Raw genomic sequence first — 23,567 nt, 5'->3', positions numbered from 1 at the left:
TTAGCTCATATATTTTAGTTCTTTTATATAATTTTAACGAAAATATAGTATAAAAATCGCAAATCGCATTAAAGTGCAGTTTGCGGTATTGTTTGGTCTCAATAATTTGGGAAACCGCAAACCTCGGTTTGGTCATTTTAAAGAACCGCACCGCAATTTTCAAACCGCACCAAACCGCAAAATTGCGGTTTGATTTGCGATCTAAACCGCACTCTGTATAGCCCTAACTGCACCAACAACCAATGATATAACTTTTATTTTGGGCTGTTTTTGTTTGGAATATTTAATCTAAAGAGAGAAACTTTGATTGTAAGTATTCTTAAAAATATAAATATGTATGGGATATTATGAGATTAATTTCAATGTGTGATTCAAAATATGAACTTTTACTATTGTTTTTTGCTTCATATGTGTTATGCTTTTTTAAATTTTTTGATGCTTATATATGTGCATTATAATTAGGGAAAAAAAAGTAGAGAAACAGATAGTGTGAAAATTGGTTACGATTGACATATTTTGATTCATACTTACCTCCGTTTTTTATTAGTTGACACGTATTCCTTTTTAGGAAGTTTTTTTTAGTTGACACGTTTTCTTTTTGGGTAATTTTTATACATTGCTTTTTAAGTATACCCCACTTGCTTCATCATTCTCTCTCACTCTCTCTCCCCTCAGAATAAATGCTGCTTGAAATGGTGAGGTGTTCTTTCAAAAAAAAAAAAAAAAAGAAATGGTGAGGTGTTGTAGGGTTAAGTGAGTTAACTCAACATTTGTGCTCTGGAATAGTAGATATGCATACCAACAGAGTATGACTATGGGCCGTTACAGTTAACTTATTGGAGTATAACTTAAGGTTAAGGTTCAGGTTCAAAGCATAATTATTTGTGGTTATTGGGAATTGATAAAGAGGATAGATGTTTCATGTTTGGTTAACACACCGAAATCCTCATCCTCAACCCTTAAAATGTTCCCTTATGAATAGTGACCACATGTGTGGGGGACATGTGTGACTGTTTTGCTGGTTTTTTTTAGATAAACTCACACGGAGTCACGCCTGTAACTATTTCTCTGATGAGTTTCCTACTTTCCCCTCTCCTTTCTTTGATTTCTCATCAAACTTTGTCTCTAGAGCTTTCATCACTCATCTCATAGTATAATTTAAAGTTTTTTTTAACCCATCTCTAAATATGTTCCAAAATTTGAAAAAACCTAATTTTTCAGAAAAAAAAAATCCCATATTTGAAGAAATTGAGAGAAGATGAGGCCTTAGAGAAAGACAATTATGGCGTGGTTTAGAAGGCAACCGCTGAATTGAAGGCGTTTCTTTTGGTTATCAAGTCAAAGAACACAATTGATGAAGGACGTCGAATTTGCGCTAGCTTGTTAAAATCCTACTCGCAATGAAATTGGAGATTGCTGCAAGTTTCTCAATCTTCCTTAACATTAAGAGGTTTGATTTGAATAGGGGTTTTGAGATATTGGAGTTGAATACATTTTTTTCATTTGATTTTTTTCATTTAATTTTTTTCAAAAAGATTTGATATTTAATTGATAAGAACTTAATTGAGGAAAATCTGGGTTTAATTGGATTGGGGTGTAAAAAAACTGATTGTTGTTATAATTGGATTTGTTAGAAATTTTGATGATCTTTTGATTGGGTTTATTTGGATTTGGGTGAAAAAGCTGGGTTTAACCCAATTGAATACAATTTTAACCAACTTTTTTTTTTTGGGGGTTAGAAATTTGAGAATTTCCACACTTGTATTTTGTCAATTTGTTTGTAAATTCGGATTTTGTATCAATTTTAGTGTAAATTTTGTTAATTTCGTTGAATGTTACTAACAAAATACAATTATGAAAAAAAACTAGGTTTAATTGGATTTGGGTGAAAAAAAAAAAACTGATTTTGGGATTATTTTGTTGGGGGTTGGTTAACAAGTGCATTTTTTGTGCAGTGATTGATTTTCTGGATTTTGTGATAGAAATGTGGATTGTTGATGGTAGTTAGTTTTAATTTGTGGGTTGAATTTTGAATTGTGCATAAAAAAGGAATTTACCCCCACAATTTAACCCCCAAACCCTCACTCCCTTTTCTCTCTCCTAAAAACAATTCACTCTCCACACCACCACCACCACCACTACCACGTCCTTTTATCACCCACAACTTTTAACCACCTTGAAATTCAAGCTTTTATCACTACCACCTCCTCTTTCAACCACCCACCACCACCTCCTTATACCTCCAATTTCTCAATCTACACCGTTAGCCGTGGAAATAACGAGGAAGAACAAGGGAATGGCGGTCGCTGGAGACAAGCTTTTTTTTTTATTCTTAAATCGGGTTCAAACGCCCAAAAATTTCGACCAATCTAGGCTCAAACACCCAGTTTGTTCGAACGACCGTATGGTTGTTCGAAATTTCTGGGCGGTTGAGATGAAACGCCTAGAAATTTCAAACAACTGGGCGTTTGAGCCTCGGTGGTTCGAAAAATTTGGGCGGTTCCCCCTTTTTTTTAGAAATTGGTTTTTAATTAAATGGTTTTTAGTGTTGTTGTTTGATATTTATAATGTCTACTGGGATCTATGATGAGATACGAATTAATTGATGTAAATCAAGGGTAGACTTAGAAATATGAGGGAAAAACTAACGATTAATCTATGATGTAAATCATGCGATTAATCTATGATGTTAATTTTGGTAGTATCATGATATACGAATTACTCATAGTTTGGCGTTAGTTTTGATGGTGTTTGATATTGAATTATATTAAGCACTAAAAATCTGTTGTTGTTTGAGATTAGTTCATTGTGTTGTAAATATATAAGCTGGGATTGAATGTTGATTCGTATCACCACTTGATACTTGATAGTGTATGTCAATATGGAAAAATCTTGAACCTTTGGAGACCAGTATCAAATTCTATTTGAGGGGAGTAATTTTTTTTAAATAAGGGTAAATTTGTAATTTTATTTTATTTTGTGGGCATTAGTTATATATTCGAGGGCGACGTTTATCTTTCCACTAAAAAATTCTTGATATTTTTTTGGGGGTTGATTTTTATAAATTTTGGGTTTGCAGACTTTTAACTTCACACCAAACGTGGGAAGTAAATTCCTTCATTAAGAAATTATCTTCCAAGAAATAGAATTTTTTTTTAAGAATTTAATTCAGTTATTGGTCAAACAATACTCTATTGTTGAAATCATTACAAAATGAAAACAGTAATTTGAAAGTTGGTACTAGCAAACAGGAAGTCAATGGAATATAGGGTCTTTGTTCCATTACTTAGTGGGGTCCAGAAAAGCTGTGATGCATTTAAAAATCTATGTGGTGATTAGTTGTTGTTATTAACCATAATTAATTATATGAGGTTGTGGTTCAAGTTCAAGTTCATAGTTGTGATAATTTCTTAATGCAATCTTAAAAAAGCTGCAACTACTTAGTAGTATTGTTTCTGCTTTCTTTGTTCCTTTATTTCCCAATTTATAGTTCAACTAGTGATTGTTGGTGTTTCTTGTTGAAGCTAAGGAAATGGCAGCTGACGCAGAAGTAGATTTTAAAGGTCACTTGGAATTATGGGAGGATCTAGAGGCATGGATTACAAATAACCCTGCTTCTCGTCTAGCCTTGGTTACAAGCTTGAAGTTGAATTTAAGGTTTAAGGATGTGAAAGAGATAGGAGAATCGATAGGTGAGCTCACACAGCTCATCCAGATCCCTGAAACGTGTGCCTAACGCCATCACTAGGCTTCACAAATTGGAGCACTTGGTATTTTATGGTTGTGAATGTTTGTAAGAATTGCTTGCAAATATAGGGCAATTGGTGAGCCTTACCCATCTCAAACTTAATTTTTGCAAAAAAAATCAAGTTCCTTCCTAGTACCATTTTAAATCTATCCAGTTTAATATCTTTATCTCTCGAACACTGTGTATCCCTTGTTGCATTGGCGGCAAATATAGGCCAATTGGCGAGCCTTACCCATTTCAATCTTAAATATTGCACGGATATAAAGTCACTTCCTATGAGCATTGTAAATCTACCCAAGTTGTCTTCTTTATCTCTATCCTCTCTTTCTCTCTATAAAATACCTTCTAATTTGGGACTCTTGAAAAAAAGCCTTAACAGTCTCGACCTTTCTTATTGCAATAACATCAAGTACCTTCCTAATAGCTTTGCAAATCTATCCAGTTTGACATCTTTATCTCTCCAATACTGTGAATCCCTTGTTGAATTGCCGGCAAATACAGGCCAGTTGGTGAGCCCTACCCATTTCAATCTTAAATCTTGCAAGAACATAAAGTCACTTCCTATGAGCATTGCAAATCGATGCAAGTTGACATCTTTAACTATCAATAATTGTAAATCCCTCACGGAGCTACCTTCAAATCTAGGAAAAATGAAGAGCCTTTCTCATCTGGAGCTTAGTAATTGCAACAAAATCAAGTCCCTACCTAATAGCATGAAAGATTTATGCAGCTTGGATACTTTATCCATCATCAGATGTGATTACCTCACACAATTGCCTATTGATTTGAATGTGTTGCACCTTAGGGTTATAGATTGCTGTCCCCGCTTCCTTCCTACCGGCCTAATCAACCTAAAGTACTTGAAAGTCACCGTCTGTAGCTGCTCAAATGGATCCATAAAGCCTACAACACCTCGCCATTTTAAGCTGCTCAATGCATCACAATTTCATAATAAAAGTACCGGCCAGTTTAAATCAATTCGTCAACCTTCAGATTCTCTCTCTTCATGGTGATAAGAATACAAGGTTTGTTGAATTGCCGGAAAATTTGGATGGGTTGGCCCATTTATGTCTTCTCGATATTCAATATTCCAGTATCTATCGTCTTCCTTGGAGCATCATGAAGCTACACAAACTCCGACATCTAATGTTGCCCAAATATTTCAGACTCGAAACATTGCCATATGACTTGAATGATTCGGTCATCATTTCTGTTAAACATAGGCATGTTCGCAAATCCTTGGGAGAACTTAAAACAGAGATAGGACAATTGCCTGATCCTTTTGGTGGAGGTAAGTGTTTCAATACTTTTACTTTCACATTTTTCTCCAAATTTGTTTGCTCTGCTAGTTACAGTGTTACACTATGTAATACTCCGTATTTTAATAGTCGAGCTTATCTCTTCTCTCTCCCTCTTACAATGGCAGAAAAAGGAAATGATGCTGCTCAAAATCCTTTTATTATATCTCCTCCCAGTTATCTCCTATTGGTGGGGGATCCTTCGCAATGGAATATGAACAACAATAATTCACAATTGGTTCGATTTTTGGACGTGGAATATGTTAATGAGGAGTTAAAAGATTCAATTACGCAATTTAATGAGCTCACCCACCTCTACCTCTACATCATTGGTAATATTTTCCTTCCGGACAACTACTTTGTCACATTGACAAGGCTTACACATCTCTCTCTTGACTTTAATGTGGTTAAAATTGATGAGTCCATTATTCATAGCTTGAGCAAGCTATCCAATTTTAAAACTCTACATCTGGATTTGTGTGATATTGAACTACCAGAAAATTTTAGTTTGCTTGTCAGTCTTACATGTCTCTCTTTACTATTTTGCAAAGATATGAGTTCACTCTCTGATAGCTTAGCAAAGTTATCAAACTTGAAGAATCTGAATCTCTATCACTGTCAACATTGCGAGTCATTGCCACCATATCAGAATCTTGACAAACTCAGGCTTATTAATTGCTCCTTCAAGTCACTTCCTATTGGCCTACATCACCTGGAAATCTTAATTTTCTATCCATATATTGAATTGAAATGTATCTTTGAAAAATGTTGGAATCAGTTGGTCAACCTAGAGACACTCTCCATTACATGTTCTAAAATGGAGTTCCTTCCTGAAGAAATAGCAACACTCTGCAACTTGCAAAAATTACAACTCAAAGACTGTGTCAGACTAAAAAAACTGCCGTCAAATCTACATGAGTTAGTCAATTTGCATACTCTTGATATCAGCGTTACCGGAATCAAGACCCTTCCTCTTAGTTTTGTAAAACAATGCAAGCTGCAACACTTAACTCTCCCCAAGTGTTTAAACATGCAAAGTTTGCCTGGGAAACTAAAAGAAGTGTCCATCATTAGTGATACAAAGGAAGCATATTACAAGTGCATGGGCTACGATGCTTCCCTTTACCAAACCTCAGCAGATACCTCGGATGAAAGCAAAGACCAAGAAATAGAACTATGTGTTGTTCCTGGAGGTAATTAAGTGTTGCCAGTACATTTCATAATATGTGTTGCAATTCTTTTATCTTTCATCATTGATGACACGGATGATGCATACTACTCACATTTGAACAACTCTCGTAACAAAATGTCAACAGAAAGCTGCAATGAAGACAATAATATTGTGTCAGCAGTGGAAATTCATGAAACTGTTCCTGATGAGCAGACATCAACAGATCCTTACAACAGTATAAGTACGGGTGAGCACATCACAACAGAACAAGGTGGTGTTTCACGGATTTATAAAGGTACGTGTGCTTCCAAGCAACACTCCTAATGATAATGGTAAACCCTGCATATAGCAAGTTTGAAATCATCAGAAAGTGATAAAGCCTTCTTAGGTTGAAAACTTTACTTTTTTTTTTTTATTTTTTTGTGCAAACAGATTCTCATTCTAATGTCAGTAAAGATCCGATTGATGAGAACTTACAGCATACTGCTTTATATTCACAAAATCAGTTCAATCCTTTGGGAAATGGCGGATTCATGATAAACCTGCCTGAAACATGTTCTTTCGGTGTGAACAACCAACATGCTATAAATGGTGGACATATTGCCACCCTGACTTTAGAAAATGAACATGGGATTGCTCCAATTTATCAGCATGTAGCTTCGTGTGGTGATAATAGTTTTATTGCTTCATGGAACAACGATCCTGCTTTTGAATTTGGACATAAAAACATTACCTCTAAAAGTTATGATGCTGATGCTGATGCTAATGCTATTAGAGAAGGGAGAGAAATTGATGCAATTCTAGAACTATTGTGTACCAACAAGAGACTTGATGCTCCTGAGAACCTTGATGGTTAGTTATTTTCTTATTTTCCCAACCTTATATAAAGAGAATGAGGGAAAGGTGAAAGGTTGTTCTCTTATGAGAAAGTCTCATTATGAGGTCTAGTAGATTTCTAATTTGATTTCTCTGTCCAAACAGATAATTGTTCCAGCAGAAGAGAAAATACAAATCCAGAAGGTCAGAGTATCCCTGCTACACATACTGATCAAAATGACATTATGACTACAGAAATTAAACAAGGAAATGGTGATAACAGTCATCATGATTCAGAAAACGAGTAGAATCAGATCCCTCAAAACAATAACGTTAAGGGTAAGAAAGAAAAAGAAATTATTTTGGAGACACTACAACCATTTTGGCCCGAAAACATGACAGTGGAAGAAGCTGCAACTAAAATTGGAAGTGTGTTTGCATTTTGTTTATAATAGACTTGTAAATCTCCGAGACCATGCATTTACATACAAATTTTAAATATTTACTCTTGCTAAAACTGTGTAGTGTGCACTCATCGAAGAATATTAAGTTAGTTGCTGTTAAAACTATTATATCATTATTAATCAGTATACTTACCCTCGGCTAGTGGTTCAGTAGGAATAATCAGGCCATTGATAGGAATTTGGAACTAAAATAATAAAGAACATTATCCTAGAGCAAACCATAAAAACAATGATTGATGAGTTATCATGGACATACACTTATTGGTTTGATGAAATCTTGCGTTGTATCGTCTGTAATCAATCACATTGTTTTTAATTGGAAACAGATTCTTAGTATATTGGCAGTAAAGATCTTATCAATGAGAACAACAAATATGTCACTTGCAATTCCCAAAATCAGTACTCTACTTCAGGACGTGGTGATTTTGAGACAATCTTTGATTATCACTTCAGAAAGGTTAATGCAGACAAGATATGTGAAGGTATGTTTTCATAATTTACAATGTATCAATTAACTTTACCAATAGATAGTAAGGCAAATATTCTTGTCTTTCATTGGAATGCTAACCAAGCTGACATTTTTAGGTCTCACAGGATATAGGCTGAAGTATAATTGTAGCATGCAATCCCCTCCTACTTATCTGATCAGTGCTGAAAACTTAGATATGTCACTCTGCGTTTGGTTAGAAAAATTACTTTTGAATTTGAAATATTTGCCAAGCCTACGCCACCTAGCCATTAAGGATTGTAAGCAACAACATCATGTCAAAGAATTGCCTGCAAATTTGAATAAGTTTTCCAACCTTCAGACACTTTTTATTCGGTGTAGCAATATCAAGTCCCTTCCTAGCTTCATTGGACTACAAAACTTGCAAAAATTATACATTGGAGGAGACGGTGCCAGCAGGCTCAATGAGCTTTCTGCAGATTTGGATAAGCTTTACAAATTAGTGGCTGTTGATATTCATGATACCAAAGTCAGGTGCCTTCCTTGGAGCGTCATGATGCTTCAAAAGTTGCGATTTCTATTCCTGCCACTGGATTTCAGACTCGAAACCCTGCCATGTCAATTGAATGAGTCTGTTGTAATTACATTGGACAGTATGCACATTCGAAAAACCTGGAAAGAGCTCAGAAGTGAGTTGAGCCCATTGTCACTTCATGGTGTTGGAAGTAAGTGTTTGCCAATGCTAAATTCTTTCACTAATGATAGTTTTGTATGGTCCACTCTTGTGTTTATATCAGCATTCGTGATTAGTATTTTTGTGGATTCTCTGCAATTGTTTTTAGTTTTTCCCTTTTTCTGTAGTAATTGATTAATAATTTGTGCTTCTTCCTCTTCGTTTGATGCAAAAATGGCAATGAAAGCATCTCAGAATTCTTTGAGTTTTTCTCCTTCTAGTTACCTCCTCCAAATGAAGGAGGATCCTGAGCAATGGATTAAGATGAACATTGATTCATGTGAGTGGGTTCAAAGCTTGGAGTTGGAATTGCTTGATACTATGGAGAAGATGGGAGATATCATATGGAAGCTTTCAAACCTCACCTACCTTTATATCTCTGGCAATTGCCGTCTCCACTTGAAGCACCTTCCAGACACAAGTATGACTCTTAGACATCTTTCTCTTCAGAATTGTAACATCAAATCCCTTCCTGATAGCCTTGGAAAGTGTTTTGGGTGTTTTTGTCCCTCGGGAGAGTTACAGCACGAAGACTGATCCGGTGTGAGTTGTACCTGCAAAACAAACGGAGACACCGGTTGGCTGGTGCTCCGCCTCCGACGAACAAGTTAGTTACTTGAAGGGAGAGAAAAAAGTGCGGAAATTTAGGTGGGTATCTGCTCGGATTCCAAGCTCAGATGTCTCTATCACAAGGACAGTGTGTAATAAATGGTAAAACGTGCCCTCTAAAAGAGGGAAATCTCCCTATTTATAGGGTCCTCGGGATTTGTGCCCTTGATTTGGGCCTGAAGGCCGCCATTTTTCCCCTTAATTTCTGGAGTGACACGTGTCAAGCAGGAATTGGTCCACTTTGGACCACCCTAAGGCTGACACGTGTCGTCCTCTGGTTGGACCACGTGGCGGGGTAAAATTACCCTAAACATTTGCCCCTCACAGATGTGACGTGGCACGCCACGTGGCATCTGTGACACATGTCACGCTCCGATTGGTGGTAATTTTACCACCAAAGAGTAACCATTCGCCTTCCAAGTAAATTACGGGAATGCCCCCGTATTTACCCTCTATATATAGCCGTTTACCCTCATAATTTTGTACGTTTTCAAAAATTTTCTAGAGAAAGAACTTTGAGAGAGCAGAAGTCATCCGTTTGAGTCAGGCGCAAGCAAGGAAGCTCGTACTCCATCAACCCAGCCGGACCCGTCTATCTTCAGATATCAAATCCAAAGGTACCGTCTCTGCCTCTCTCAGCTCTTTTTCTTGTTTCACCGCTTGTACATATTTCTTGCAATAAATGGATGCATCACCAACACACACGGCACAGCCTAGGTTAGAGTCCAGCCGGTCACCTGGGACGGCTGAGTCTAGGACTGGGAGTGCCGTCTCGGGGTGTTGGGACCACCCTTTGCCTTGGATTCCGACCATTTATGTTTCTATGCAGGACACAATGGCTCGGACTATGCAGACGACCACTGATCCGAACTACAAAAGCGAAGGCTCAGGCGGCCAAACGCCTGAGGGAGAAACGTCTGGTCAGGGAGACCAGACGGCTCTGGAGAGATCCCCTCCGCGCGCCCTTCAACTCCCGCAGATTCCTTTTTGGAAGAGTGCGACCAAGGCGGCCATGAGGCCGTCTCAGCCCCTTTGACCCAAAATGAGGAGGAGACGGAGAGCGACAGCTCCGCCTCCACATCTGAGAGCAGCGACGATTTACCCCCGCTTGAGGATAGCGAGGAGGAGAAGAGGAAGAAGTGAAACGAGAAGGATGACCCCTTCAACATCCACGTCTCCGCCAAGGACCGGATCCAAATGGATGAAAACTTAAAGAACTTTACGCAAATGCACCCGTTAGGAGACAGGTATAGAATCAGGGTGCCGCCTGAGAACGGCACCATCGCCTGGGAGAATGATCAAGAGAACGCCAACAGCTACTTTGGCTGTTATGAGGCGGCGTTCAAGGTTGGTCTTCGCTTCCCCCTTCACTAGGCGGTGAAGGCAATATTGAGAGGCTACGGCCTCAGAGTCTGGCAACTTACCCCCAATTCTTGGGCAAACATTTTAGGGTATGTTGCCGCCTGCGAGTTCCAGGGGCTCAACCCCGGCTGGGAGGCTTTTGCTAGTATGTATTACCTTAGCAAAAGCCCAGGCGGCTGGAGGGCATGGTACACTCTAACCACGCATCCCCAATACATGATGACCTTGGACAAGGTCTCCAAATTCAACGGCTGGAAGCACAGGTTCTACCTGATGTTAGCTCCCAGCAGGCGGGAGAATTATGAATTCTGCCAGTACAATAAGAAGCCCGACCTGATGGGCAGGAAGTGCGCTCTTCCCCGGATCCCAGAGGAGGATTTTGACAAGATCATTGAGGCAGACTTTTTCGGCCTCACAGACGCAACCTTGTCAACCGGGGAAACAATAAAAGTTCCCAAGAACTGGATCCCCAAGAGCGCCTGGTTAAGGGATGAGTGTTTCCTAGCCGCCTGCGGGCTAGGACACATGTTTACCAAACGTATGCGCCTGAGTTTATATCCGCCTGTAGTGCTTTCGTATCGGAATTGATTTATGATATTGACCAATCTTTCTCTTTTTTGCAGAAGAAGCTTTAAACGTGTTGCAGATGGAGAAGACTCCCAAGCGGTCCTCTACAGTCATCCGCAAGGAGTTTGCGGAAAAAGCTGCGGCCGCAGTCAAGGCCAAGGTAAAAAACGCCTGACCCTTTCTTAGATTGGTCTCAAAGATTATTTTCCCCGGATGCTAACTTTAACTTGGTTATTTTCGCAGGGGGGAGAGGTTGGAAAGACGTTTGTGAAAAATCTCAAACGGGCTAGGGAGGAAACCCCCTCCATTCTCAACAAAACCAAAAAATCCACCTCCGCCTCCACTGCTGGCGCCTTAGCCGGGCACCAACAGATGCGGTTAGGGGGACGAAACGAGAGGGTAGGCGGCAGCCTGGGCCTCGACCTCGTCAATCCCGTAACAGCAACCGGGGGGTTCACCACGCCTGCAATGGCCGGCTCTGAAGGTAAGAACCCTTTTGAATCCCCGTTTGAGTTAGGGTGGCCTTTGCTAGTGAAATCCCACTCCCAACAGACGTCATCCTCAGACGGTCGACAACAGATAGGTGCTGCCTTAGTTTCGCACTCATCACGTATTGATTATTTTGCAGATCAATCTCCCCGCTGGCCAGACGTCCAGAAGCATGCCAAGGCCATGTTTGACGCCGTCCAGAAGAGGGATAAAGACAACATCCCTGGGATAGAGACGTTCAATCTGGAACGCATTCTATCCCTTCTGGCTGAGGTAAGAGACTTGACAATTTTATTTTTTCCAAGTGCTTTACCCCGCCTGCAATATTCACACCGCTTGCTTTTTTGCAGGCTATGCTGCGGGTAGACGGGCTCAAGCGTCCTTATTCCCGCAAATGGGAAGTGGTAAAAAGGGCCAAGAAGTTCGTCACAGACGCTGATAATGTTGCTTTATACTCAACTATCGTAAATGAACTTGAAACTAAAGCAATCATAATGACACATGCGTCAAAAATCCAGCAGCTGGAGGCGGATCTGAAAACGGCCAACCAGCGGGTGAGCGACGCTGAGACGGCCCAGAAGAAGGCGGAGGAGGCCCAGAAAAAGGCGGATGAGAGCGCCAAGAAGGCTGATGGGGCGCTCAAGAAGGCCCAAGCGGACCTTGGCACACTTCAAGGTGTTTCTGAAGAAAACACCAACCTGAAGACCAAGGTTGAGAGGCTGCAGAAGGAGGCTGCTCAGGCTCAGACAAACTTTGCAGCAACCCTGGAGGCAGAGCAAAACCGCCTAGTTGCTGAGAGTGATGCTGACAATGAAGCCCGCATGAAGATCGCCTAGGCTGCCTTGTACCCAGACACGGATTACAGCATCTAGGCACTGGCTCACAGTTACGCCGAGTACGTGGTGTACTTGAGAGATAGAGGTGAGCCAGAGCCTGAGTCTTTTGATGCCTGGGTCAACTCCAACAATGAGCCCCCTGCGCCTGAGCTACCTGGTCCGGGTGTAGCACAAGATATTCCCTCAGATGATGACTAGGAGGCACCGTCTGCAGGCTAGAAGTATTCTTTCAGCGGCAATATGCCAATCTCTCTTTTTTATCTTTTCTTTAATTCTGCGGTAGTATGCCAAAACTTGATTTTACGGCCTGCATGCCGAGTATATTTGTATTTACCGGCTAAGGAGCCGGGTTAATTAACAATTTCTCTTTTCTCCCGGACGGGGTCCGGTTAACATTTGATCCACTACAACCGTTTGGTTGGGTGGACTTTTAATGAATGCACCGACTGAGTCGGTTTTGATCATTTTGCGTTTGCGTTTGAATTTCAAGTTTTGCATTTTTGCCTAACTTATCAAAAGCATACGACGATTTTTTGCCTAACTTGTCAACAGCCTGGCTGTCATTGCCCCTGGACGGCTGTGTGTTGGTTTCAAATGGAGTTGGTTGATTGACTTGGGAACGTCTGATGCTGCAAGGAGCATGATGCGTTTGTAAGTCAATCAATCACAGTAGTGATTGCCCCAAAGCAAGTGCACAGCCGTACACCAACAGGCGTTCCAGTCACTAACCAGACGGAGTTTTTCCATCTTGGTAGAGATTTCATAGCCATTGCATAATTATTTTGCCCCAATGGGGATAGAAAGTGCAACTTTGGAATAAATAACCTAAGTGAGAACTTCAGCCGGTGACCGACTGATTCCCTAGGGCATCCGGTATTCGATAACTTATCGTTCTTCACAAATCATTCTGGTCAGGCGGCTACGAGTTGACCAACCTGGTCATTCGATTTCTGTCGTCTGCATAGGTACGTAGAACCGACACATAGTCTGTTCTCTGCGAAGATTGCACCCGGATGGGTGTCGCCGGACGCCTTTGTCCATGTTGGGACAGGAGATTTTATAAAATGATCAACCATCCGGCCATTTTAGCCTTTGGTCTTGTTTGAGACCGGTTGTATAGCCACTAAGCATTTTTATGCTTAGTTTTTAATCGGCGCATTGGCCGAACGTTATTGAATTAAACTAAGTATCGAACTTAGTTAATTAAACAGAAAGTCCGTCTAGGTCATTACCCAGGCGAACATATAATTATTAAGTCAAACTTGTAAAATAAGGAATCCATCTGAGTACTACCCAGGCGGAAAAACAAAACAAATTTGTAAAAAAAGTCTGAATTCTCATTAATTGACTCATTGTTTACAAAAAATTTACATTCGGTAGGGGCCTTCCCAGTTTGCCTCTTCATCATATAGCATGACTCTGAGAGTCCGCTCGTAATGTTCGATGGGCAAGACGGCTTCAGCACCGTAAACCATGAGAAATGGGGTTTCACCGGTTGCCCCCTTTGCTGTTGTCCGGATGGCCCATAGGACATGGATTAACTCTTCTGCACACAAGCCACCGGCTCTTTCTATTTTCTTCTTAATGCCGTCTGAGATGAGTTTGTTGAAGGCTTCAACTTGGCCGTTTGCTTGGGGCCGGCCGACAGATGCAAAACAGCTTGAGATCCCCTGATCTCCCAACCAGGTTTTTAGCTGAGGCGTCTTAAACTGAGGACCATTATCAAACACCATAGACATAGGTACCCCATACCGGGTGATAATTTTTTTCCAGATGAAGGAAATTACGTCTGAGGTCTTGATGTTCTTAACCGCCTCAGCCTCCACCCACTTGGTGAAATAATCCACAGCCACCAAGATGTAGCGTTTTCCACCTGGAGCAGGCGTGTAAGGACCTAGAATGTCCATGCCCCATTTTGCAAACGGGATTGGGCTGTGAATGGTCGTCAGATCAGTAGCCGGACGGTGAATAAGTTTGCCAAATTTTTGGCACTTGTCACATTTCTTCACCAACTCCTTGGCGTCTGCCTCAAGAGTGGGCCAAAAATAATGTCGTCTGGCTCTGACGGCTAGGGACCTGCCGCCTATGTGGCAGCCGCATAATCCTGAGTGCAAATCTTCGAGAACTTCCTTCCCCTTTTCTGGGGTGACACACTTCAACAAGGGCTTAAGAAACCCCGCCTTGAAGAGTTCTCCGTTTCTCAACTCGAAGCTTGCAGCTCGCTTCTTCAGGACGGCTGCCTCCTGTGGCGAATCAGGAAGTGTACTGTCTGAAAGATAGGCTCGGATGCCATCCATCCAGGTAGAGCTTCGGTCAAGAGTTTCAATGGGATCTTCATAGATGCTTCTTTTTTCAAGAATTTCCCAAAAGACTGACCGAGGCGTATCATGGCAGGCGGAAAATGCCAGTTTTGACAATGCGTCCGCCTGGTTGTTTTCCAACCTAGGCACTTGATTCAGATGGAATTTCTCAAGTGCCCAAGCCTTTTCTTTGACTGCCTGAAGATATTTGATCATAGCCGGATGAGTTGCCTCGTAGCTCCCCTCATACTGGCTAACGACCAATTGTGAATCAGAGTAGGCGTCAATTTTCATGGCCCCTGCCGCCTTACACATACGGATGCCGGCTAGCAGGGCTTCATATTCCGCCTCATTATTAGAGGCCTGAAACTTGAAGCGTAGTGCACACTCAAATCTGTCTCCTTCAGGACACTCGTAGATTACGCCTGCACCACAACCGTTCTTTGTAGAGCTCCCGTCTACGTACACTTTCCAAACCTGGTCAAGATTATCCAGAGCCACCGGACGGGTCATTTTAAAATGAAGTCGATAAACGTCTGACCTTTCACTGCCTTTCTTGGTTCGTAAGTGATTTCAAGACTTTGCATTTCAATAGCCCATTTCAACATTCTCCCGGATGACTCCAAGGTAGACATTGGCCGCTTGAGTGGCTGGTCGGTGTAAATCACCACCGGATGTGCCAAAAAGTAAGGCTTCAGCTTTTTGAATGCCATATACAAAGCAAGGCCAAAATTTTCAACCATGGGGTACCGGAGTTCAGCATTTTTTAGAATATGGCTAAGGAAGTAAACCGGGAGCTGCACGCCGTCTCGCTCAGCAAGGAGAACAGCACTGAGGGCATGATCTGAGACAGCTAAATACATGTACAACGTCTCCCTAGGCAAAGGACTGACCAACCTAGGTAGAGAATGTAAATGTTCTTTCAACTTCTGGAATGCCGCCTCAGCATCATCCCCCCATTCAAACCTGGTCTTCTTCCTGATTGCTTGGAAGAAGTAAAGGCATTTGTCGCCTGACCGGCTGAGGAATCTCCCCAAGGCGGCCAGGCAACCGGTGAGTCTCTGAACTTCCTTGACAGATCGGGGTGACTTCATGTCAATCACCGCCTGTATCTTTTCAGGGTTAGCCTCTATCCCCCTTTGATCAATAAGGAATCCGAGAAACTTCCCAGACTCAACACCAAAGACGCATTTCTTTGGATTTAACATGACCTTATGCCACTTGAGGGTGGTGAATGTTTCTCGAAGATCAGCAAGGTGATCCGTTTGTAGCTTGGATTTGACTATCATGTCATCAATATTAATGTACGCCTCCACATTCCTCCTAATTTGATTAATGAAGACCGTGTTAATCATCCGTTGGAAAGTGGCAGGTGCATTTTTCAAGCCAAACGGCATCACGGTATAACAGAATAACCCCTGAACAGTGACGAAGGCCGTCTTCTCTTGATCCTTTTTCCAAAGGTGTATCTGATGGAAGCCGGAGTATGCATCCATAAAGCTCATCAAGGCGTGACCGGCTGTAGAGTCGATCAGACTGTCGATCTTTGGAAGCGGGTAACTGTCCTTTGGACACGCCTTGTTGAGGTCTGTGTAATCAACACACATGCGCCAGGTCCCATTCGGTTTCTTAACGAGGACCATATTGGCCACCCAGTCAGGAAAGTTACAAGGCCGAATGAACCTGGCGTCTAGCAGCTTTTTAACTTCGGCAGCTTCCGCCTGAATTCTTTCCTCGCCGTGGTTTCTTTTCTTTTGCCGGATGGGCTTCTTTTTGGGGTCCACGGCGAGTTTGTGGACAGCGAGATCCGGGCTGACGCCTGACATTTCTTCCACTTCAAAGGCAAAAATGTCTTTGAATTCCTTCAGCATAAGGTGCAAGCTTGCACCCAAGGTAGCATGAGAAACCGTCCCAACCTTTACAGTACGTTCTGGACGGCTAGATTAATGTTTTCACCAGCCGGTTGGGGACGAAGCTCGTCTGACCGCTCACCGGTCAATGATTGCTATTTTTTCTCTTTCTTCACCTCCACCAACATAGGTGCCTTTCTTTTCTTCCCGACTGCTGGTGGGGTAGGGGCTGGGTCGGCATCCTTGACATTGTCAAGGTCTATTGATTCTTGACCGCCTAGGGCCACAGTATCTTTGACGGCTTAGAGGTAGCACTCTCGGGCCGTCTTCTAATCCCCATTCAGGGAACCAACAGAGCCGTCATCCCTCTCATACTTGATGAGCATGAGAGACGTAATGATAACTACCTTGGCTTCGTTGAGGGTTGGCCGGCCAAGGATAATGTTGTAGGCGGTTAACTCCTCAACGACCAAGAATCTGACGACAATATGTCGTCCTTGGCCTTTCTCTCCCATCCGGATGGGTAAGTCAATTCTTCCGGCTGGGTAGACCATCCCTCCCCCAAAACCAACCAAGGGGTGGGTGACCGGATGCATGCTGCTGACATTGTATTTCTGCGTTTGCAGGCACCGAAGGCTGATGATGTCTGAGGAGCTGCCGGTGTCAATAAGGATCCGTCCAACCAGATGGTTGGCCACCTTACATTCAATGACAACCGGGTCATCATGCGGACGGCGGACGCTGCCCTTGTCCTTCTCTGTGATCAAGACGTCTGGGAAGGAGGAGCTTGCAGACGCCTGCTCATCATCATCTTTGTCCATCTTTCGAAGATGGCTCTTAATGCCCCGGATGGTAGGGCCACCACATGAGAAGTCGCCTGCTATTGTGTAGACCGGCTCTTTGTCAGTATCCGAGCTACTAGCAGGCTGGGGGGTAGTCTTGGAGGACTGACCCTTGTTCTTTTTTTTTGCCCCGGCTGGGGACTTAGAAATGTAGGACTTTAACAGCCCTTTGTCAGCCAAACGGTCCAACGCCCGCTGAAGACTGAAGTAGTCGTTGGTGTCATGGCCAACCTCCTCATGGAACTGGCAGAATTTATTTTTGTTCTGTGACTGAACGGAACTCTTCATTGGATTCGGCTTTTCAATGGACAGCCGGTCCTTTACCTCCATGAGGATGGAGTTGCAGTGTTTATTAAACTCGTACTAGGGGACGTACGGTTTAAACTATTGCTTTTTTTTCTGGGACGGCTGGTTAGAGTCATTAACAGCCCATATTTATTTTCTTTTCTTGCTCTCTTCTTTATTTTTTACCGGCTGAGCAGGCCGGCTGTCTTTTTGCTTATCGGACTTCTTGGAGTCCGACTGGCTACCAGGCGAGCTGAGGTCAGTAGCTTGAGTGTAACTTTCCGCCTCCCTTAGGGCCGCATGTAAGGTGAAAGCCCCTTTTCTGACTAGGTCGAACTTAAAGGTCGACTCGTCTCTCAGACCCTTGAAAAAGTCTGTAAAAGCTACCTCATCAGACAGTCCTTGAATCTGAATTCTGATCAGATTGAACCGCCTGACATATGAGCGCAACCCTTCTCTCTCTCCCTTCTTAACAGTGCTCAAGTCAAGGCTTGTTTTCTTAGCAGGGATGTTCATTGAGAAGTTGGAAGCAAACAGGATGGCGAGCTTCCTGAAATTGTCAATGGACCCGGCTGGCAAGTTGCCAAACCATTGTTGGGCAATGCCCTTCAATGTAGCCGGGAAGCATCGACACCAAGTAGCGTCATCCGACCCCTGTAAATACATGAGGTTGGTGTATGCCATAAGGTGGTCTTCCGGGTTGGTGGTACCATCATAGGTACCCACCAATACATTCTTAACCTTGTCGGCTGTGCCGCCACGGTTATCTCCCGGGTGAACGCAGAAGGTTGTTCACCCTAGCGTAGCAGACGGAGCTGTCAGTCCAGTGGCTGGACATTTTGGTATGTCGCCTGACCTCCGAAGAGAGCTGGCTGCATGAAGTGAGGGGGATACTGACCGTAAACCTTAGTAGGTACATACGGTACAGTACCAATCATCTGAGGGCCAGAATGGACGGTATTACCGCCTGTCTGGCTCTCATGCAAGGAGAGTGCATTCCCTGAAGAAGTGTTGTTAAAGCTGTCAGGAAAGTTCGACGTTGAAGCCGACTCAGACAGCTACTGATTCCTCTTCCGGGTGATTATTTCCCGGGCATCAGGAGTTGATGTTTTACTTCCCCCCGGCTGTTGAGTCTGGCGGGTATTATTGTTATTCCTCTTAGGAAGAAGAATCTTGGACCAATAAATTGTCCCGGCTGCCTTCTCCTTTGGATGGGGAGTTGGCTGCCGATCTTTGACTGACTTCCCCTTTTCCAGAGGAGTCTTCTTGGCCGACTGACCTCTACTTGGGCCAGCCCGGCTCTGGGTGATCAGCTCTTTGATTTCACCCTTGAAACTTGTCATGAACCTCAAGAGTTCGTCTCGGGTGACAGGGGCTGATCCTGCGATCGTATGGGTTTCCCCTTCCGGCTGCCCAGGGGGTCGACTTGTACCCGCCTGGGAGGCACCCCGCTCCAGAATATCTCTCGCCCGGATGCTCTTGATTATGAGCGAGCCATCATCGGCTGTAAAGGTTTCGACCTGAAGATCCTCTTCCTCCTGGTCTGTAAAGACTTCCGAGTCATCGCCTAGACGGTTAGGGGGTGGTACAAACTCCTGAACCATCTTTGAGGTACTCTCCCCACAGACGGTGCCAAATGTTTTGGTTGTTTTTGTCACTCGGGAGAGTTACAGCACGAAGACTGATCCGGTGTAAGTTGTACCTGCAAAACAAACGAAGACACCGGTTGGCTGGTGCTCCGCCTCCGACGAACAAGTTAGTAACTTGAAAGGAGAGAAAAAGGTGCGGAAATTAAGGTGGGTATCTTCTTTGATTCCAAGCTCAGACGTCTCTATCACAGGGACAGTGTGTAATAAATGGTAAAACGTGCCCTCCAAAATAGGGAAATCTCCCTATTTATAGGGTCCTCGGGATTTGTGCCCCTGATTAGGTCATTGATCCCTAATCATTGGTGGGATGCGCCGCATTGCGGCTTTCTCGGGATTTGGGCCTGAAGGCCGCCATTTTTCCCCTTAATTTCTGGAGTGACACGTGTCAAGCAGGGATTGGTCCATTTTGGACCACCCTAAGGCTGACACGTGTCGTCCTCTGGTTGGACCACGTGGCGGGGTAAAATTACCCTAAACATTTGCCCCTCACAGATGTGACGTGGCACGCCACGTGGCATCTATGACACGTGTCACGCTCCGATTGGTAGTAATTTTACCACCAAAGAGTAACCGTTCGCCTTCCGAGTAAATTACGGGAATGCCCCCTTATTTACCCACTATATATAGCCGTTTACCCTCATAATTTTGTACGTTTACAAAAATTTTCTAGAGAAAGAACTTGGAGAGAGTAGAAGTCATCCGTTTAAGTCAGGCGCAAGCAAGGAAGCTCGTACTCCATCAACCCAGCCGGACCCGTCTGTCTTCAGATATCAAATCCAAAGGTACCGTCTCTGCCTCTCTCAGCTCTTTTTCTTGTTTCACCGCTTGTACATATTTCTTGCAATAAACGGATGCATCACCAACACACACGGCACAACCTAGGTTAGATTCCAGCCGGTCACCTGGGACGGCTGAGGTTAGGACAGGGAGTGTCGTCTCGGAGTGTTGGGACCACCCTTTGCCTTGGATTCCGACCATTTATGTGTCTGTGCAAGACACAATGGCTCGGACTATGCAGACGGCCACTGATCCGAACTACAGAAGCGAAGGCTCAGGCGGCCAAACGCCTGAGGGAGAAACGTCTGGTCAGGGAGACCAGACGGCTCTTGAGAGATCCCCTCCGCGCACCCCTTCAACTCCCGCAGATTCCTTTCTGGAAGAGTGCGACCAAGGTGGCGATGAGGCCGTCTCAGCCCCTTTGACCCAAAATGAGGAGGAGACGGAGAGCGACAGCTCCGCCTCCACCTCTGAGAGCAGCGACGATTTACCCCCGCTTGAGGATAGCGAGGAGGAGGAGAGGAAGAAGTGGAACGAGAAGGATGACCCCTTCAACATCCACGTCTCCGCCAAGGACCGGATCCAAATGGAGGAAAACTTAAAGAAATTTACGCAAATGCACCCGTTAGGAGACAGGTATAGAATCAGGGTGCCGCCTGAGAACGGCACCATCGCCTGGGAGGATGATCAAGAGAACGCCAGCAGCTACTTTGGCTGTTATGAGGCGGCGTTCAAGGCTGGTCTTCGCTTCCCCCTTCACTAGGCGGTGAAGGAAATATTAAGAGGCTACGGCCTCGGAGTCTGGCAACTTACCCCTAATTCTTGGGCAAACATTTTGGGGTATATTGCCGTCTGCGAGTTCCAGGGGCTCAACCCCGGCTGAGAGGCTTTTGCTAGTATGCATTACCTTAGCAGAAGCCTAGGCGGCTGGAGGGCGTGGTACACTCTAACCACGCATCCCCAATACATGATGACCTTGGACAAGGTCTCCAAATTCGACGGCTGGAAGCACAGGTTCTACCTAATGTCAGCTCCAAGGAGGCGGGAGAATTATGAATTCCGCCAGTACAATAAGAAGCCCAACCTGATGGGCAGGAAGTACAATAAGAAGCAAGATCATTGAGGCAGACTTTTTCGGCCTCACAGACGCAACCTTGTGAACCGGGGAAATAATAAAAGTTCCCAAGAACTAGATCCCCAAGAGCGCCTGGTTCATGGATGATTGTTTCCTAGCCGCCTGCGGGCTAGGACACATGTTTACCAAACGTATGCGCCTGAGTTTATATCCGCCTGTAGTGCTTTCGTATCGGAATTGATTTATGATATCGGAATTGAAGAGTTCTCCGTTTCTCAACTCGAAGCTTGCAGCTCGCTTCTTCAGGACGGCTGCCTCCTGTGGCGAATCAGGAAGTGTACCGTCTGAAAGATAGGCCCGGATGCCATCCATCCAGGTAGAGCTTCAGTCTAGAATTCCAATGGGATCTTCATAGATGCTTCTTTTTTCAAGAACTTTCCAAAAGACTGACCGAGGCGTATCATGGCAGGCGGAAGATGCCAGTTTTGACAATGCGTCCGCGTGGTTGTTTTCCGACCTAGGCACTTGATTCAGATGGAATTCCTCAAGTGCCCTATCCTCTTCTTTGACTGCTTGAAGATATTTGATCATAGCCGGATGAGTTGCCTCGTAGCTCCCCTCATACTGGCTAACGACCAATTGTGAATCTGAGTAGGCGTCAATTTTCATGGCCCCTGCCGCCTTACACATACGGATGCCGGCTAGCAAGGCTTCATATTCCGCCTCATTATTAGAGGCCTGAAACTTGAAGCGTAGTGCATACTCAAATCTGTCTCCTTCAGGATACTCGTAGATTACGCCTGCACCACAGCCGTTCTTTGTAGAGCTCCCGTCTACGTACACTTTCCAAACCTGGTTAAGATTATCCGGAACCACCGGACGGGTCATTTCAACAATGAAGTCGGCAAACGCCTGACCTTTCACTGCCTTTCTTGGTTCAAAAGTGATTTCAAGACTTTGCATTTTAATAGCCCATTTCAACATTCTCCCGGATGACTCCAAGGTAGACATTGGCCGCTTGAGTGGCTGGTCGGTGTAAATCACCACCTAATGTGCCAAAAAGTAAGGCTTCAGCTTTTTGAATGCCATATACAAAGCAAGGCCAAATTTTTCAACCATGGGGTACTGTAGACACCCATTTGTGTCTCCCCAAAACCAAACCCAGTAATGAGTACCTTTCACGTCGAATCATAATCGAATGAAGTGAAAGTGTGGAAAGTCTAGTGTTGCGGAAAGTTTTAATTTCTTTTCTATTTTCTCTTTTTTTGAAAACTTATTTTAAGAAAACAGCCAATCCAGTTTTGTTGGTCCATGATATGGGTCCAATAGTAGTGTAGTTGGATGGGGCTTGCAAAGACCTTTCCAACGATATATTATAAGCCCAATTCCGATGAATATTGAGGAAGTTATGGTCAATTTACTAAACTGGGCCCGGTTTGAGCTTTATATACGGTCCAATGATCTAGTGGAGGGCCTAATATGATTTATCATTCCTAATGCAATTAGGAATGGTTTTAGTCTTCTAGATTCTTCTAGAAGGTTCTTTTCATTCCTAATTCAATTAGCATTGATAAATTGACTTTTGTTGACTTTTCAGAGTTTAAATCAAAATCAAATAACATTTTCGAGGAAATTATATGATTGTATCCTCCAGTACGGCAAACTTATCTGATTTTCGAAAACGCGTTAAAACCAGGCTTGGCGCCTGACCCCAGGCTTTGGCGCCTGGAACCAGGCCTGGCGCCTGGCGCTAGCCATTGGCGCCTGGCGCTAGTGTTGGTGCCTTGCGCCGGTTAGCCAGGGTTTGCGCCAACTTTGTTTTTTGAGCGTCAGACTCTGTTTTGATATTTTATCTCTTTGGATGATTTCTCTATAAATAACGTATTAAAAACTCCGTTTTCATTCACGAATTCTCACCTACAATCAGTTTTCATTCGCAATCATTAATTCTCTAATTCTCTCTTAATCATTCACCAATTCTCATCAAGTTTTCTTGATTACTTCATCTCTCTCTCTTTCTCTTTTCTAAACCTTGCTTTTTCATACAAAATTCCGTATACGCAAGGTCTAGAAACACCTAGCCATACTCGAAGTTGCCTTCGCCCTAGACGTGAAAGGTTTAATTTCTGAGGGTTTGGTCCCAAATCTCTATTTCAATTATTTAATTTAATTGTTTTGATTATTATTTTCCTTGAAGTTACTAACGTGTGTATTTTGTTATTAGAAAGAGGTACGAGGCATCAAAGTA

At 43.4% G+C, this 23,567-nt stretch overlaps 1 protein-coding gene across 6 annotated transcripts; it reads left to right on the top strand.

Annotated features, from left to right (window-relative positions):
* The first annotated feature begins 715 nt into the window (after window positions 1-715).
* On the top strand, window positions 716-9,970 carry LOC145641708 (uncharacterized). 6 transcript variants are annotated; one of them, XR_014115498.1, is made up of 8 exons: window positions 717-1,450; window positions 3,525-5,039; window positions 5,175-6,239; window positions 6,363-6,512; window positions 6,650-7,069; window positions 7,199-7,237; window positions 7,824-7,979; window positions 8,083-9,970. XR_014115498.1 is itself a non-coding variant. In XM_081692628.1 (7 exons), exons 2-7 carry the CDS (start codon window positions 4,682-4,684, stop codon window positions 7,339-7,341), a joined length of 1,917 nt encoding a protein of 638 aa, XP_081548754.1. In that variant the 5' UTR covers window positions 718-1,450; window positions 3,525-4,681; the 3' UTR covers window positions 7,342-7,743. The 6 variants fall into 6 exon arrangements, 3 of the variants coding, with proteins under 3 accessions (XP_081548753.1, XP_081548754.1, XP_081548752.1); XR_014115497.1 differs by having other exon boundaries at window positions 718-1,450; window positions 7,199-7,372; window positions 8,092-9,970; XR_014115496.1 differs by having other exon boundaries at window positions 718-1,450; window positions 7,199-7,372.
* Window positions 9,971-23,567: the final 13,597 nt, after the last annotated feature.

Source organism: Chenopodium album, chromosome 8 (assembly GCF_948465745.1).
Source record: "Chenopodium album chromosome 8, dcCheAlbu1.1, whole genome shotgun sequence".
NCBI lineage: Eukaryota > Viridiplantae > Streptophyta > Magnoliopsida > Caryophyllales > Amaranthaceae > Chenopodium > Chenopodium album.
The sequence above is the reverse complement of the archived record's forward strand: the minus strand, read 5'-3'. Positions and strand labels throughout refer to the sequence as shown.

Bases quoted from the DNA above. Each gene is read 5' to 3' on its own strand.
- LOC145641708 (XM_081692627.1), top strand. From the start codon at position 4,682: ATGCATCACAATTTCATAATAAAAGTACCGGCCAGTTTAAATCAATTC. The intron at 5,040-5,174 runs GTAAGTGTTTCA...TTACAATGGCAG, and splicing joins GCCTGATCCTTTTGGTGGAG to AAAAAGGAAATGATGCTGCT. The intron at 6,240-6,362 runs GTAATTAAGTGT...AAATGTCAACAG, and splicing joins ACTATGTGTTGTTCCTGGAG to AAAGCTGCAATGAAGACAAT.